Genomic DNA, 14004 nt, shown 5'->3' with positions numbered 1-14004 from the left:
ATAACCTTTTTTGACAAACAAAAAAAATCATAAAAAATTCAGTGTTTAAGTAAAGCATCAGTACCTTTTACTTAAATACATGTTCTTGGGTCTGTGATGACGGACTTGGAGCAGAATGAAGTGGGTGAGAGTGAAGCCAGGTTGAAGCTCGTTCACCGAAAGCAGAGTTTTCTAAAAACTAGTTCCAGTAACTGAATAGAATTAGAAATATTTACATCGTAAAATAATGCTGTGATCGACTCACAAAAGTACATTTATCCTCCATTTTTCCACATTTAGAGTCATTTGTTCAGGATACAGAAAGTCAGACATTAAGATGGAACATAATTTAATTCTCTTCCAAGAAACAAAAACAGCACAATCTGTTGAAATGAATAGCTTAAAATTAAATATTCTATCTAGAAAGTTCTCCTTGACAAACTGTAAGGCCACAACACAAGAACCTGCAGAGTCAGCAATTCCTTTAACTTCCTCCAATCATTCCACATATAATAGTGTAGCATGAAAGTGTATTAAATCAGTTAATATGGCTTTAAGTTTCCACTTCTCTTCGTCCTATAGCATAAAGAAGCAACCTGCCTGTAACACACGTGTTCAAACAAGTCACTGTGACAAAACCTTCTGTTGGCAGCTCCTTCCTGGAGCCAGCAGCCTCAGTGGTTCTGCAGTATACACAGTATACACAGTCGCTTAAATCAGGAAAGGGTTGTGCAAGTGATATCCTACAACACTGATTCAGCACAGCAAACATTCAGCCGTTTTAAAACATGAGCAAATATCACCTTCAGCGGTAACAGCTGTTCTTGCTTCAAGCTTTTTAGATGAAAAAGAAACAATTGTTTTTCATTAAGAGGCACACAGGACAGCTGCAGCATGGTGGGTGTTTACTAATCCAGACCACATGGATGATTCACAGTCTCCTCAAAGATCAGGTCCAACGGCAAAAACACGACCGTAAAGTTCAGTTACAGGCAAATGGCACAAAGCGAGCACACGTTGGCTGTGGTCTTCATGGTGTGTTGGGTCTGGTTATCAGACCGCTAGTCTTCATCGTCTGGACGTCCTCGACCCACAGCCGTCCCTTCAGGAGTCATCAGGAGACCAGTCGATCTTCTCGGTTCTCACCGTTTAGTTTAGCGTTTGTTCGCCAACACGTCGATGTCACGCAGCCGACTCCGACTTTGCCGAAGGCGTTTCTGAGAGGTTTGTTCTGGATCTGGCAGCGAGAAAACAAGACAAAGTCAGCAATCAAAAACAATAAAGCATGACGTCTACAATGATCTGAATATCCAACCTGTTGTGGGCCATGTGGCTCTTCACCAGGTGTCCGGCTGCCAGAGCGGCCATCAGGGAGAGCTCCCCCGCCAGCACGGTGGCACAGACCACCCGGGCCAGCTGACGGGCGTTCTCACCGGGCTCTCTGGAACTGCTACCCTGGACGCCGAGCATCTAAAAAAGACAAAGATGGATTCAGATATTTGGTGAAAGCTTTCAGCAAAACATCAGAAAAACAGGTTTCTCATCTCATCAGACTGTTTGAATCCAGCAGGTTATTTCCTTACTCATGAAAATAAATAAACAAATGTAACAGTTATCTAAAACTACCTTGCACAGAAGAGAAATAACACGGTGCGTTGGTGGTGTTACCTGCAGACAGGCCTGCTGAGGCGCCAGGTTGGTGCCTCCCCCCACAGTGCCCAGCTCGATGGAGGGCATGGTGCAGCTGATGTACAGGTCCTCCCCCTCTGCACCAGCAAACTCCATCTGAGTGATGCAGTTGGAGCTCCCCACCGTCTGAGCCGGGTCCTGAAACGAGCAACACAGCAACTTCACTCAGCAACACGCCCACCTCTAATGTAAAGACATATTTTTAAACATGCTGTGAGTATTTGTGTCTTCATTCTGAACCGTCTGGATTTGTAACATATATTCAGAGTAACTGAAGGCTGATCTCTGACCTGTCCACAGGCGATGTAGATGGCTGCTACAATGTTGGCAGCGTGAGCATTAAAGCCTCCGATGCTGCCGGCCATCGCCGAGCCCACCAAGTTCTTGTTGATGTTCAGCTCCACCAGAGAAGCTGAGCTGCTTTTCAACACCTACACACACACATTCATGGGTTTAGTAGGACATGTATGATTTAAGAAACGGTGAACAATAAACTGTGAGTTTGGTTTTCGTCGTCTTTACCTCCCTGACCACCTTGGCGGGGATGGTGGCCTCAGACACGGCAGACTTTCCCCGGCCCAGGACCCAGTTAATGGCAGCAGACTTCTTGTCGGTGCAATAGTTGCCGCTGACCGACAGCACCTCCACATCTGGATACTGCTGTCGGAGTCTGTGCAGAGCCTGCTCCGTCCCCTGAGGAGACACACACAGACAGGTTTACAGCAGACAAACAGACAGCAAAGTGAGCCGGCTGGAAACGGGAGCGAGAGTGGCATCGGTACCTTGGAGAGCATGTTCATGCCCATGGCGTCTCCTGTCTGAGACTGGAAGCGGATGTACAGGTTCCTCCCCGCTAAGCCCACCATCAGCTTCTCCAGACGAGCAAACCTACCAAAAGCAAACATTAGATTCATCTGTGCATCCTCCAGTACGGCAATAACACTGTGTAGTGAGACAAAAAGGAAACCCTTCAATCATTCTACGAGTGTTTTCTGACCTGCTGGTCTGGTCGAAGGCCTCCTGGATCAAACTGAACCCATCAGAGGTCTCGAGCCACACTTTGACCTCAGCAGCCCGGCACGCCGAGGGCAGCCTCACCACAGGACCCCTCGTCATACTGTCAGCCAGGATCCTGCTGCTGCAACCTCCACTCAGCTGAACAGGGAATAATATAAGAGTTAGAACAGGACACACACACACACACACACACACACACACACACACACACACACACACACACACACACACACACACACACACACACACACACACACACACACACACACACACACACACACACACACACACACACACACACACACACACACACACACAGAGAGACTCGCACAGAGAGAGAGACACGCACACGCACACACACAGAGACAGACAGAGACACAGACAGACAGACAGACAGAGACACACACACACACACACACACAGTGAGACAGACAGACACTCACACACACTTACAGAAAGCGCTCTACATCCTCTGTTGGTGCTGGCGACCAGGCATCCCTCTGTGGTCGCCATAGGAACATAGAACTGCTTCTCATCCAGCAGAAGAGGACCGGCGACTCCGACCGGCACCGGCATGAAGCCAATCACGTTCTCACAGCAGGTACCCATCACCTACGGGACCACAACACAAAGGGATGCAGAATAAATCAACACCAAGCAGCTGAGACACTTTATTTAAAGTATGACGGTGAATGTGCTCATAGATTAAACATGAGACACGTTTTCATAGAGACGTTCCTGGTTATCGTAGTAGAGCTCGGCAATATATTAATATTATATCGATATCATGATATGAGACAAGTTGTCATCTTAGATTTTGGATATTGTAATTATTTATTTATCAAAAACATCATTTTGTATTATGAAAAAGCAACATGACATAGGACATAGTGAATACCTTAGAATAGTCGTAGTCCTTATAAGGAAGAGAAGCCAACGCAGACAGAACCGGCAGTTTGGGTGAAAGCATTTCCCTCCTGATGGCCACGCCCCTCTCTGGAGTCTCCAGGACGGATTCCAGTTTGTAGTTGAGGATGTTACGAGAGGTCACCAGGTTCATCACCTCTTTATCGCTTAGAAAACGGGTCCCCCTCTGGAAAGAAACATTTATTAAACCTTCAAGCAAATACAGAACTACAGACATCTTCTGCAACGATTCCCAGGTCCTACGGCAGCTCACCTGAGGATCTGAGAGGACGGCCATACATTCCTCCAGCGTCCGGGCCTCTGAAGTGCAGACACTTTGAGGAACACAAGGTGTCTGAGCAAGAGTTTCCTCAAAACAGGAAACACAGGGGCCGTTCTCCACCGGGGCTCCTGGAGCAGCCTCTGCTGTGGAGGAATCATGTGAGACAAGTGCCACGCTAAGCAACAACGCAAATTACATCAGAGATTGTGTTCTTCCATCTGTGAGTACAGACTTCACAGAGCTAGCAGTAACAATTATAAGTCTCACCCTTCCGTCTGAAAGCCGCGTCAGTCTCAGGGGGAAGTTTAGAGTTGAAGACAGCTGGCGAGGCAGCGTCGGTTGCTAAAGGACCGTTGGTGGTTGTCTGGGGTTTCAGGGCCGGGAGGTCCCTCCTGCAGCCGTCTCCTGCCATCCTGGGCTTCTGGGTCGGAGGAGAGCTGATAATGGGACTCATGAGGGACAGGGAGGACTCTGTCTCCGTTTGCTCAAAGAAGACGTACTTCACAGCCAGGAGCAGAGCAAGGCCGAGAGTTATCACCTGTTCCAGGTCCATGCTGGGAGAGACAGAGTCGTGCATCAGTAAAGCTCAGTTTACACTCGCCGTGGTGAAGCCGGCGTGAGGCGCGCTGGGTCGTACACCTCAGAATTTTTATAACTGTCACAAATGGTTCACTGATAAAAGCACTATTTACACGTCACGGGATTTTACAAAGAAGGCCAATTCATTTTAGACGCTTAAGAAACAGGAGGTCCTAAACATCTACATTTCAGTAAATATTTTGTAGCCAAATCAAATAGTTTATAGGATATTCATGTCCTTTTCTTTCTAACGCATTTAATACTTGACTTGTTTCTCTACAGGACTTTTACAAAGGCAGTAAAGTAGTACATGAATATGAGATATGAGTTTACAGATAATTACAATCCTATATTTATGGGTTACACTCGTTCTTCACAGTTAATTTAGTTTCTACGCTCTCCGGCGTTTCGGAGAATAAAGCAAAGAACAGCGCACTGAGCATGAACGCTTGTGTTCCACGTATAGACAAAGCTGAAGTTACTGCACAGGAGTTAGTAACAGGGAAACCTTTACCTGGTGAGCTTCAGAGGCCTCATGGTACCACCAGAGTCCAATCTCGTAGCCAGGGGCCCGTCCACCGAGCGGTTCTGACCCGGATGCTCAGCTGCTAGTCGAGTGTGAGCATGAACCAAAGCCAGGCCCAGAGACTGAGGAGGATATCAAAGAGACAGATGCTTAACATGCTACATAACTCCACCTTTAGGCTGATGTTTTAAACCAGTTATACACAGCGGAGTAATAAACACTTTCTCACCATGATGATTTTGACCCTCTGGGTCACAGGATTGGGCTTGTTGTCCTCTTCTTCAGCCAGCACACGGGCAAAGTGGCTCAGCTGCCAGATCGGACGGCCCTCACGACTTTCCCTGGACAGCTGTTATACACACAAACATGCATCATGAGGACACAGAGATCCACTGTGAGATGCGAAGCATTTCACACCATAATATAGATGCGCCGATACTGATATCGGTCAGATTCTGACTCTGATAGCTGGACCGGGTATCAGATACCATCATTTCAATAAGCAACACTTCAGTACATTTATATCCATGTATATATTTGTTACATTAATTTCACAAAGTAATGTTTAAATCAAGCCCGATGTTGTTTAACACATAAGAGAATAATCCCAGTCTCTTCCACACAGTGAGGCACGCAGCTTAGTAATCAAACACTGGTATCGGATCAGTACTCGGTAGCAGTCGATACCCAAAGCCCCGGTATCGATATTGGGATTGATCAAATCAGAGAATCCCTACTATGATTCTCCCTAATGGTTCATATCTTCCTTACCTCCAGCACCAGGGAGACACACGCAGGGAAGAAGGTCATGAAGACAAAGTAATTGGCCAGGACGGACATACAGCCGAAACAACACATGATCTCTAATTGAGGCACACCTGGAAAACAATAGAAAAGAGTGAAGATTTAATTTTACCACCACCGTAGAGTACTCAAAATAAAAACCATAAATATCAGTGTTCCTCACCTGACATGGTGCCAACCCCAATGACCAGACACTCCACCAGAGCGTCCAGGGTGAAGGTGGGGCCCAGGATGGCCATGCCCTGTGAGATGTTCTCCCTCACCTCCTCCTGTACACAGCACACAGAGCCATAGCACTAGTCAGCGACACCTCAACTACATCGTTCGTATGAAACAACACAGATCTTATTTCAGTTCACTGATACACCCAAACGTGGTGTGTGTGTGTGTGTGTGAGAGACATTACCTGAGAGTCTGAGCTGAGGGCAAATTTGGCCAATGTACAGGCTTTGGACAGGTCAATGAGCAGGAGAAAGAACGGCAGAGCTTCACTGCAGGAGAGAGAGACAAATGTCAAACAAGGGAATGTCCCGGTGTCTACATTGTTGAAAAGCCAAAGAGGTCCACAAGTGGCACTGACACTCATACGGGTCATAGTGTCCTCTGTGACAGTGTTAAGATCCTTCCAGTGATATCTTTCATATCAGACCTCTGGTTTTGACATACTGTGTCTTATTATGTCTCTTCGATATTCACATTGATGGATGTGTAGTAAGTTTTAACACCAATTCTTTATCGCAAGTGTAAACAATGGCCAGAGGACACACTATATCGCACATGACCGACCACTGACTTTTGATCTTACCGCCATGCTACTTGTCTTTTGTTCATCTATTAAACTGTGTTAACTGAGGTAAGAAGACTTCAACATCTGTTATAAACCAGTGAGCTATTTGTATGAATCTGTCTGCTGAACAATAAATATGTCACTGCATTTGAATCACTTACTTAAGACCTGTCAGCTCTTTCCCAAAGAAGTGGATGACCACTGTGCTGAAAACAAAGCTGGAAAACACGGTGAACAACCCCGCAATACCTGTAGGAAGAGAAGATGACATAACAGTAAGAACCAACACAAAAACATGCATAACTAGCTTCATAGCTTAAATAGATGAGTTATAAGTGCAGATATAGATATAGATATAGATATATATATATATATATCTATATATATATATATATATATATATGTAGCCATTACATTTCCATGCTGAACACGCTACAACTTTCATACTGACCCAGTATATATTTGGAGCCCAGTTGTCTCAGATTCTTGAACTGGAAATAGATGTAAACGATGGCCATGCAGCGTGTGATTGTTAGGATGATTGCGTCGCTGCTGTGGATCTTCTGTAAGAAAATAAGCACAGACATATCTTTTCGTTAACACCACTACATCAATTCCTCCTTGTTTGCATTTGAGATTAGATGCCAGACCCACGTCAGCCCTCCTCCTCCTCTGAGACTCACCTCCTCGACTTTGGGGCACTCATTCCAGCTGCACATCTGGCTGCTGGCTGCCAGGTTGTTGTTCATAGACACCAGGCAGACGGTGAGAACCAGGGTGCCCACTATTACCTCCCACGGGTGGGAGGCTACCAGCAGGCCGTGGAGCCTGAACAGGCGTGCCAACATGGTCACAGCTCGGGTCACAGACGCACCTGACAACATGACACAATAATTAACAATCAGTTATCCCGTTGCAAAAACCTACCATAGACCATAATATAGCTTCATCTTTAAGGCTATAGCTACCGTGAAAGATAAGCATTTAGTTCACAAGGTACAGACTCACTCAACCGTACTCTTTAAACATTTATAAAGACAGAAAATATCAGTGTTTAAGGTGACAGTTAACGTTTTCTTTGGTTAGCTAACTACATTTAGCAGGTAACTCGCAAGGGCTAGCGTTAGCGTTGGTTAGCATTAGCTACATTTCTAGCAGCTAACTCACAGAGGCTAGTGTTTGCATTGGTTAGCATTAGCTATACTTCTAGCAGTTAGCTCACAGAGGCTAGCGTTAGCATTGCTTAGCATTAGCTACATTCGCTGTCTAACAAGGTCACTCCGTCCCTCCGCTCTTTACGAACACTTTCACAGTTACAAACTGAATAAAACATGTTGAAGTCGCGTACGTTTAAATGTTAGCTTCTCCGTGGTCAGAGAGTCCTTTCCATGGTGACATCGGTGCCCCTTATCCAGAAGTCGCTCAGCTAGCTTACTTCATCTTCACGTAACGACACAAACATGGCGGTGCGGAAATCCCAACGTCACGGTAAACGTCACTTAATGTTACGTCAAGGGGCGTGGTAAGGTGCGTGGTGAAAGGTGACGCAGAGGTGAAGGCTGTGGAAACCGGTGACAGTGACAATATATTTATATATACATATATATATACAAGTACAGGATGTTTATGTACATATGTTTTATAGATATACATATATGTATATTTATATATATATATAGAGAGAGAGAGACAGAGAGAGAGAGACAGATAAAGTAGTAAATACAAATACAAATACAAATACAAATATAAATATACATGTAAATAAATATATATTATATATACAATAAAGTAGTAATATTATATATATATATATAGAATATTACTACTTTATTAACCACTGCACATAGTACAGGTATTGCAACAACAAAATGCAGTAGAGTGTGTACAAGCATGTACAAAATATAATATAGAATAAACAGAAATATGAATACAGTATAAACAGTGCAGGTGTTAGTATACAGAAAGTACAGCGCAGAGTGTAATTACAAGTAAAATTATACTAATACAATTTTCACAAGTAGATTATCCAACCAGAGATCTAATCAACTATAATCATATTAAAATTATTGCTGAGCAACAAACCTTGTTACTTAAATTTGATTCTCTTAATATCTGTCAGGTTTCATCAAGTCCATTGTGAGTTCAGTTTCACTCAGCAGCAGTTTCATTGGAAAAGTTATTCAGTCAGATTCAGACAGGTCTCCATTATCATTGAGCCTTGAGGCAAATACAATTTTACATTTTCTGACGTATGTATTGTTTCACTCAAAGAGCCGCTCTGTGCTCTTCATAGTGTGTTTACATTTGATATCAGTTTAATCAAATCAAGCATGTCCTGATAACGTTGCCTGTGAGCTGGCTCCACAGTTCAGTCTCTTACAGCATCACATTGTTCTCCAGCAAAACACAGCATTTGGAATTTGGAACAAAATACATTTGAAGTTAAAACTTATCTTTAAGAACAAATACTTCTGGAAGTTTCAAGCAAACGTGAACATGAGTTTGAGTTTGTTGACAGCAAATATTAACTTAGAACGAGACAAAACATCTTTCTCTCACATAAATGGCTAAATGGAAATATTTTATAAACACAATATTTAATGTTCGGTGCTATGCTGGCTGTAAATACCAACAGTTTAAATAGTCTTGAGGTAGTAAAAGCCACCGGTTCCCTCTGAGTCTGCAGGTGATTTGCATATAATACAATTACACCTCCTGTTTTATTTTATTTTGTTTATTTATTTCCTGATACCTGTTGAGTTTGTGCTCCTGGTCTGAAATGACTTTGCAGAGACAACAAACTTCAGATGTACTTTAAAATATTTAATTTATTTCAACATTGGCTTAAACATGTTTTATTTGCTTTTTAATGTATCAGCTACAGGAAGACAATTCATAAACTTGCTATAAAAAACAAACAGAGATAACTTTGAAGATAAGTTCTTATCCAAATGTTTTGTTCAGTCATTGAAGAAATAAAGTCAAGTAACGTTATTCTTCGTCTGTCTTATAAATGACTGCCTCTACTAAAACGTTACTTGTTAAATTGCATTTCAGAGATCATTTTAGGCATTCATTTGTATTATTTAGTGTTTATTTGCTTGATACGTAAATCCCAATATCTTTTCTGTGCCAAAGTCAGAATGGGATTTTGCCAAATGAGGACCCTCAGATGTTTGTCCAGATGTGCCCGAGGAAAACTGCTTTTATATTCTCATAATTGGAGGATAAGCTTTTGTTTATGACTCAGTGGTACCGTTGACCCCATTGGATCCAGCAGAACCAGACGCAGTGTGCGCGTTCTTCTGCTTGTGTACTTTTACCTCTTGTACCCCCCCCCCCTTGGAGTTTAAATTACCTCACATGCGAGACCAGCAGAACCTTATTACCTTTTTAACGTCGTTATGAGCTGCAGCTCGTGAGTCAGCCCTCGTGCCTTCAGTGTGATTCGTGTAAATTTCAACTAAAGTAAAATGTGTTAATAGATTTATTTTAAATATTTGTGACATAGATGATTGAAAGTTTTCAGGTGACTCCACCACTTATTGGGATTCATTTAAGCACAAACGGTGAAGGGGTTAAGTTACTCTGGACATTTCTTGTTGATCAGATTAACAGAGGATCTGAAACTGTAAACAGGTTTTGCTTACTTCTTTCCTCCAACGCCCTCTTCATCCTTAGAGGCCCGAGTATCACCTTAGGACAGAAGACAGAAGACAGAAGAGTGTGTTTGAGTTTAAGTGCCATAGTTTTTCTTGATCTTTTGCAGTTCTGCCTCTTCTTTAAAATGACACAAACCACTGTGTTTTCATTCATCCTCTTTAATCAGCTGCATGAACGGTTTGTTCATGGATAGCAGCCATTTACGCACAGCTCCATTCCCGCTCTTTAATTCATTTTTTACCATGTGCTACCTGTAACAAAAGCCTAGTCTTTGTTTATCATCACTGGTGACATATGAAACGCCAAACAACACTCTTTTTTGGCAGCTCCTGTCTGTAATTTGCGCAGTTAACACTTTCTCTGAGCCCCTCCCTCTTTCTTTCCGGGTTATTCGTGAGAGCGCAGCGCAGTCCTCTCCTCACCTACACGAGATTTAACGCAGGCTGACGTTCAGAGCGCGTTGTACCTCTTGACCCTCTTTATGTTTTGGATTATATTGTGGCAAATTAAATCTCGGTCTGCTGGCTAATGGAGAGCTGTTTCAAGTTGATATTGCCAACACATGTCGCACCAGTTGTGCGTAAAAAGAGGAAACTGCACTAAAGACAAATGTCCACTCTTCCTATTTCTCCTGCAATCGGTACGTTTCTTTGCTCTAATATATGATTTATTATTAAATAGCTTTATTACACAGAAACCGATGCATGGACACTAAAATCATCCACGTTTTGACAACTTTTAGGGTGTGACTGAAAACCGGGCGTTTTGCAGACCGGTACCAAGGTGAGCGTGTATTCAATCATTGTTTCAGTCAAACCCAAACATCTGGTTTTCATGCTTCATGTGAGTTTCTCACTTTAAATGTTATGTTAATGAAAAAAAATAAAAACGTTAGTTTTGGTTTCCTCTCTTCACAGAATGAAAACAAGATGTGCCGTGTATTCCTTCCTCCTCCTGATACTGTGGACTCTATGTGTCCTGCTATTGGTCAGAGTGAAGCACAGCGACTTCACAGAGTACTTTCCTCCCCGAGCATCTTTAGAAAACATTCAAATATTTCACAAGTACAATATTAACTGCTTGGCTATATACGACTTGGACCCGGTGGAGGTGGGAAAGTCACTGGTCATCAGGCGGAAACAAGTTGTGGAGGACAAGGAGGAAAATCTGGTTAAGCTCATGTCAAACTGCTCATTATTTGTCAAGTCCAGGGGTTATGATGATGTGTGTGTCTCAGAGGAGGAGAAAGACTTTCCTCTTGCTTACTCACTGGTTGTGCATAAATCTGCCCTGATGGTAGAGAGACTCATCAAAGCACTGTACTCCCCCAGAAACATCTACTGCATCCACTATGATCAAAAGTCTCCGGCTCTGTTCATCTCAGCCATGGAGGGTTTGGCCCGCTGTCTGCCCAACGTCTTCATCGCCTCCAAGCGAGAGTCCGTCTTTTACGGAAGCGTCAGTCGACTGAAAGCTGATCTCAACTGTCTGTCCGACCTTTTGGTGTCAGATGTCAAGTGGAAGTACGTCATCAACCTCTGCGGCCAAGATTTCCCCCTCAGGTCCAACATCGAGCTGGTGTCGGAGCTGAGGAATCTGAATGGAACCAATATGCTGGAGACATGTCGACCCAGCGAGTTTAAGAAGCAGCGGTTCACCTTTCACCACGAGCTGAGTAACGCCAGCATTGAATACGAAAAACTGCCCGTGAAGACGGAGCAGATGAAGACCCCACCGCCGCACGGCATCGAGGTGTTCTCCGGCAATGCCTACTTCGTCTTGACCTGGGACTTTGTTGTGCACATGGACTCCTCGGTCGTGGTGAAAGATTTGTTGGCCTGGTCAGAGGACACCTTCAGCCCAGACGAACATTTCTGGGCCACACTTGTGCGACTGCCGGGCGTCCCCGGAGAGGTGCCCAGATCGCAGCCCGACATCACCGACCTGATGAGCAAGACTAGGCTGGTGAAGTGGCAGTACCTGGAGGAGAGCCTGTACCCACCCTGCTCAGGGAAACACGTCCGCAGCGTTTGTATTTATGGCGCAGCGGAAATGCGTTGGTTGCTCAACTACGGTCACTGGTTCGCCAATAAGTTTGACCTCATGGTGGACCCCATTGTCATTCAGTGCCTTGAGGAGAAGCTGGAGGAAAAACAAAAGTTATTCCAGTCAATGGCATCTCATACCTGCCATGAGGATTAAAGCAAAAGCTACAGTATACTGAAGAGATTAGTCGATTTATCAGTTAGTGGATCAAGAGAAGATGAATCAGCAACAATTCTGATGATTGAGTAATCGTTTGAGTAATTTCTTGACACATTTAATGGTTTCAGCTTCTGAAATGTAAGAATTAGCTGCTTTTTAGCTTAAATTGTCCTTTCCCTTTGGATTTTGAACCGTTGGAGACATTTGATGTCATCTAGGAGTTTTAAAGCAGGTTTAAAAAATGATCCAACCTTAAAACACAGCAAAGTGTTGGCAATTATGGTCCATTTACCAAATATGGTCACTTCAGTTCAGTGGTTGCAAAAAACAAGATGGAAGTTTGTTTTTTCATTTTGCTCAACAAAAATGTCAAAAATGTTTTCGAAGAAGATTACCAACCTGCTATTAAGCAATAGCGTCGGGCTCATTTTCCACAGTTTTCTGTTTTATAGACATAAAGCAATAATAATAATAATCAATCATAGTTACAACCCCACCAGGTATCAAGGTTTCTTTCTCTCTGACGTTCAGTCTTCAGCCAGTTTCAGAGGCTATATTCACTTTTGAGCATTTTTAAAGGGCAACAGGAATGTAGCGCCAGCCTCTTGTATCATAAACACCCGTCTCTTGAAAGGGTCGGATTACACAACCTGCCTCACATATCTCTAGTGGTCCATGCATATGTTGTTGGTTTAGATGAGATGTTTTTCTCCGTCTCCTGCACAGATACAGATGTAAATGAGCTTATCTGGTCAAATGAATAAATAAATAAAAAATGTCTCCACACCAAAATTCAATGGAGGTGAATGGAGTTGTATTCATGGCGCTCACAGCATTTACAAACATCTTTGACATCGGGCATTTCTTTGTGTTCTGTTTCTTCACATTTCTACCCTCGTTAGAATATTTTTTTAAAACAAATATAATTACAAGTTAGGTTTATTATCAGCAATGTCTTATATATGTTACTATCACTATTTAGCTTGATTATATTGTTGCACAGAGAGGATGACGTGCAGCCCAGTACACAGTCTACTTCAGACTGACTCCACGTTTATGTATCGAACAAATCACACCCGCGTGGTGAATTAAGCATCATTGTTTTATTGTTCAATAAAACAAATCTTCACAAAAAGAATCCCATTTTGAAACATCCTCCAGTATCTGCAGACAATGCTGACGTTGAGTTTGTGTGACATTCAATAAGAGTTCAAATCTCTTCCACAGAATTCAGTCAAGTTCTATCTGTTATGTTTTCCTTTTTTGCTTCAAGGCTAAAAAGTTAGATATTGAAAAGACAAAATCCTGCATGTACAAATACAACAACAAAGAAACTTCTTTGATTTGAGATGCTCTTTCAAACGAGCCATTCAGAATGTTTTGGAGCCATTATTCTCTTGAAAAAACTTGTTTTTATTTGATTTCTTCCTCTCGTGGCCTTGACACAAAAATATAGTTCTTTGTCAAATATTTACCCTGGATTAAAAATAAATACTTCAAATACACTTGAATTTGAGCTCGGATGTGTTCACTGGAGCTGTGTTCTTGTTGCCGTCCTGCTCAGAC

At 43.0% G+C, this 14004-nt stretch overlaps 2 protein-coding genes across 3 annotated transcripts; one reads left to right on the top strand and one right to left on the bottom strand.

Moving 5' to 3' along the window:
- Positions 1-311: 311 nt before the first annotated feature.
- LOC142933565 (3-hydroxy-3-methylglutaryl-coenzyme A reductase-like) lies at positions 312-8052 on the bottom strand. 2 transcript variants are annotated; one of them, XM_076077737.1, is made up of 20 exons: positions 7919-8052; positions 7254-7444; positions 7022-7133; positions 6732-6819; positions 6190-6274; positions 5947-6052; positions 5751-5857; positions 5209-5328; positions 4968-5101; positions 4142-4428; positions 3866-4017; positions 3584-3778; positions 3139-3297; positions 2666-2823; positions 2451-2556; positions 2191-2361; positions 1959-2099; positions 1648-1806; positions 1295-1449; positions 312-1216 (listed from the first exon to the last, which is right to left on the bottom strand). In XM_076077737.1, exons 2-20 carry the CDS (start codon positions 7416-7418, stop codon positions 1162-1164), a joined length of 2655 nt encoding a protein of 884 aa, XP_075933852.1. In that variant the 5' UTR covers positions 7419-7444; positions 7919-8052; the 3' UTR covers positions 312-1161. The 2 variants fall into 2 exon arrangements, with proteins under 2 accessions (XP_075933852.1, XP_075933927.1); XM_076077812.1 differs by having other exon boundaries at positions 3866-4014.
- Positions 8053-11151: 3099 nt separating this feature from the next.
- Positions 11152-13912, top strand: LOC142953593 (beta-1,3-galactosyl-O-glycosyl-glycoprotein beta-1,6-N-acetylglucosaminyltransferase 4-like). The gene has a single exon (XM_076095226.1). It carries the CDS (start codon positions 11152-11154, stop codon positions 12433-12435), a length of 1284 nt encoding a protein of 427 aa, XP_075951341.1. The 3' UTR covers positions 12436-13912.
- The last annotated feature ends 92 nt before the right edge of the window (positions 13913-14004 follow it).

Source organism: Anarhichas minor, unplaced genomic scaffold (assembly GCF_050575085.1).
Source record: "Anarhichas minor isolate MPS153535 unplaced genomic scaffold, ASM5057508v1 ptg000002l, whole genome shotgun sequence".
NCBI classification, from domain to species: Eukaryota; Metazoa; Chordata; class Actinopteri; order Perciformes; family Anarhichadidae; genus Anarhichas; species Anarhichas minor.
This window is presented reverse-complemented; position numbering and strand designations above follow the sequence as displayed.

Bases quoted from the DNA above. Each gene is read 5' to 3' on its own strand.
- LOC142933565 (XM_076077737.1), bottom strand. From the start codon at position 7,418: ATGTTGGCACGCCTGTTCAGGCTCCACGGCCTGCTGGTAGCCTCCCAC. The intron at 3,779-3,865 runs GTGAGCTGCCGT...GTTTCTTTCCAG, and splicing joins CCGTCCTCTCAGATCCTCAG to AGGGGGACCCGTTTTCTAAG. The intron at 3,298-3,583 runs GTATTCACTATG...GTGGTCCCGTAG, and splicing joins AGGACTACGACTATTCTAAG to GTGATGGGTACCTGCTGTGA.
- LOC142953593 (XM_076095226.1), top strand. From the start codon at position 11,152: ATGAAAACAAGATGTGCCGTGTATTCCTTCCTCCTCCTGATACTGTGG.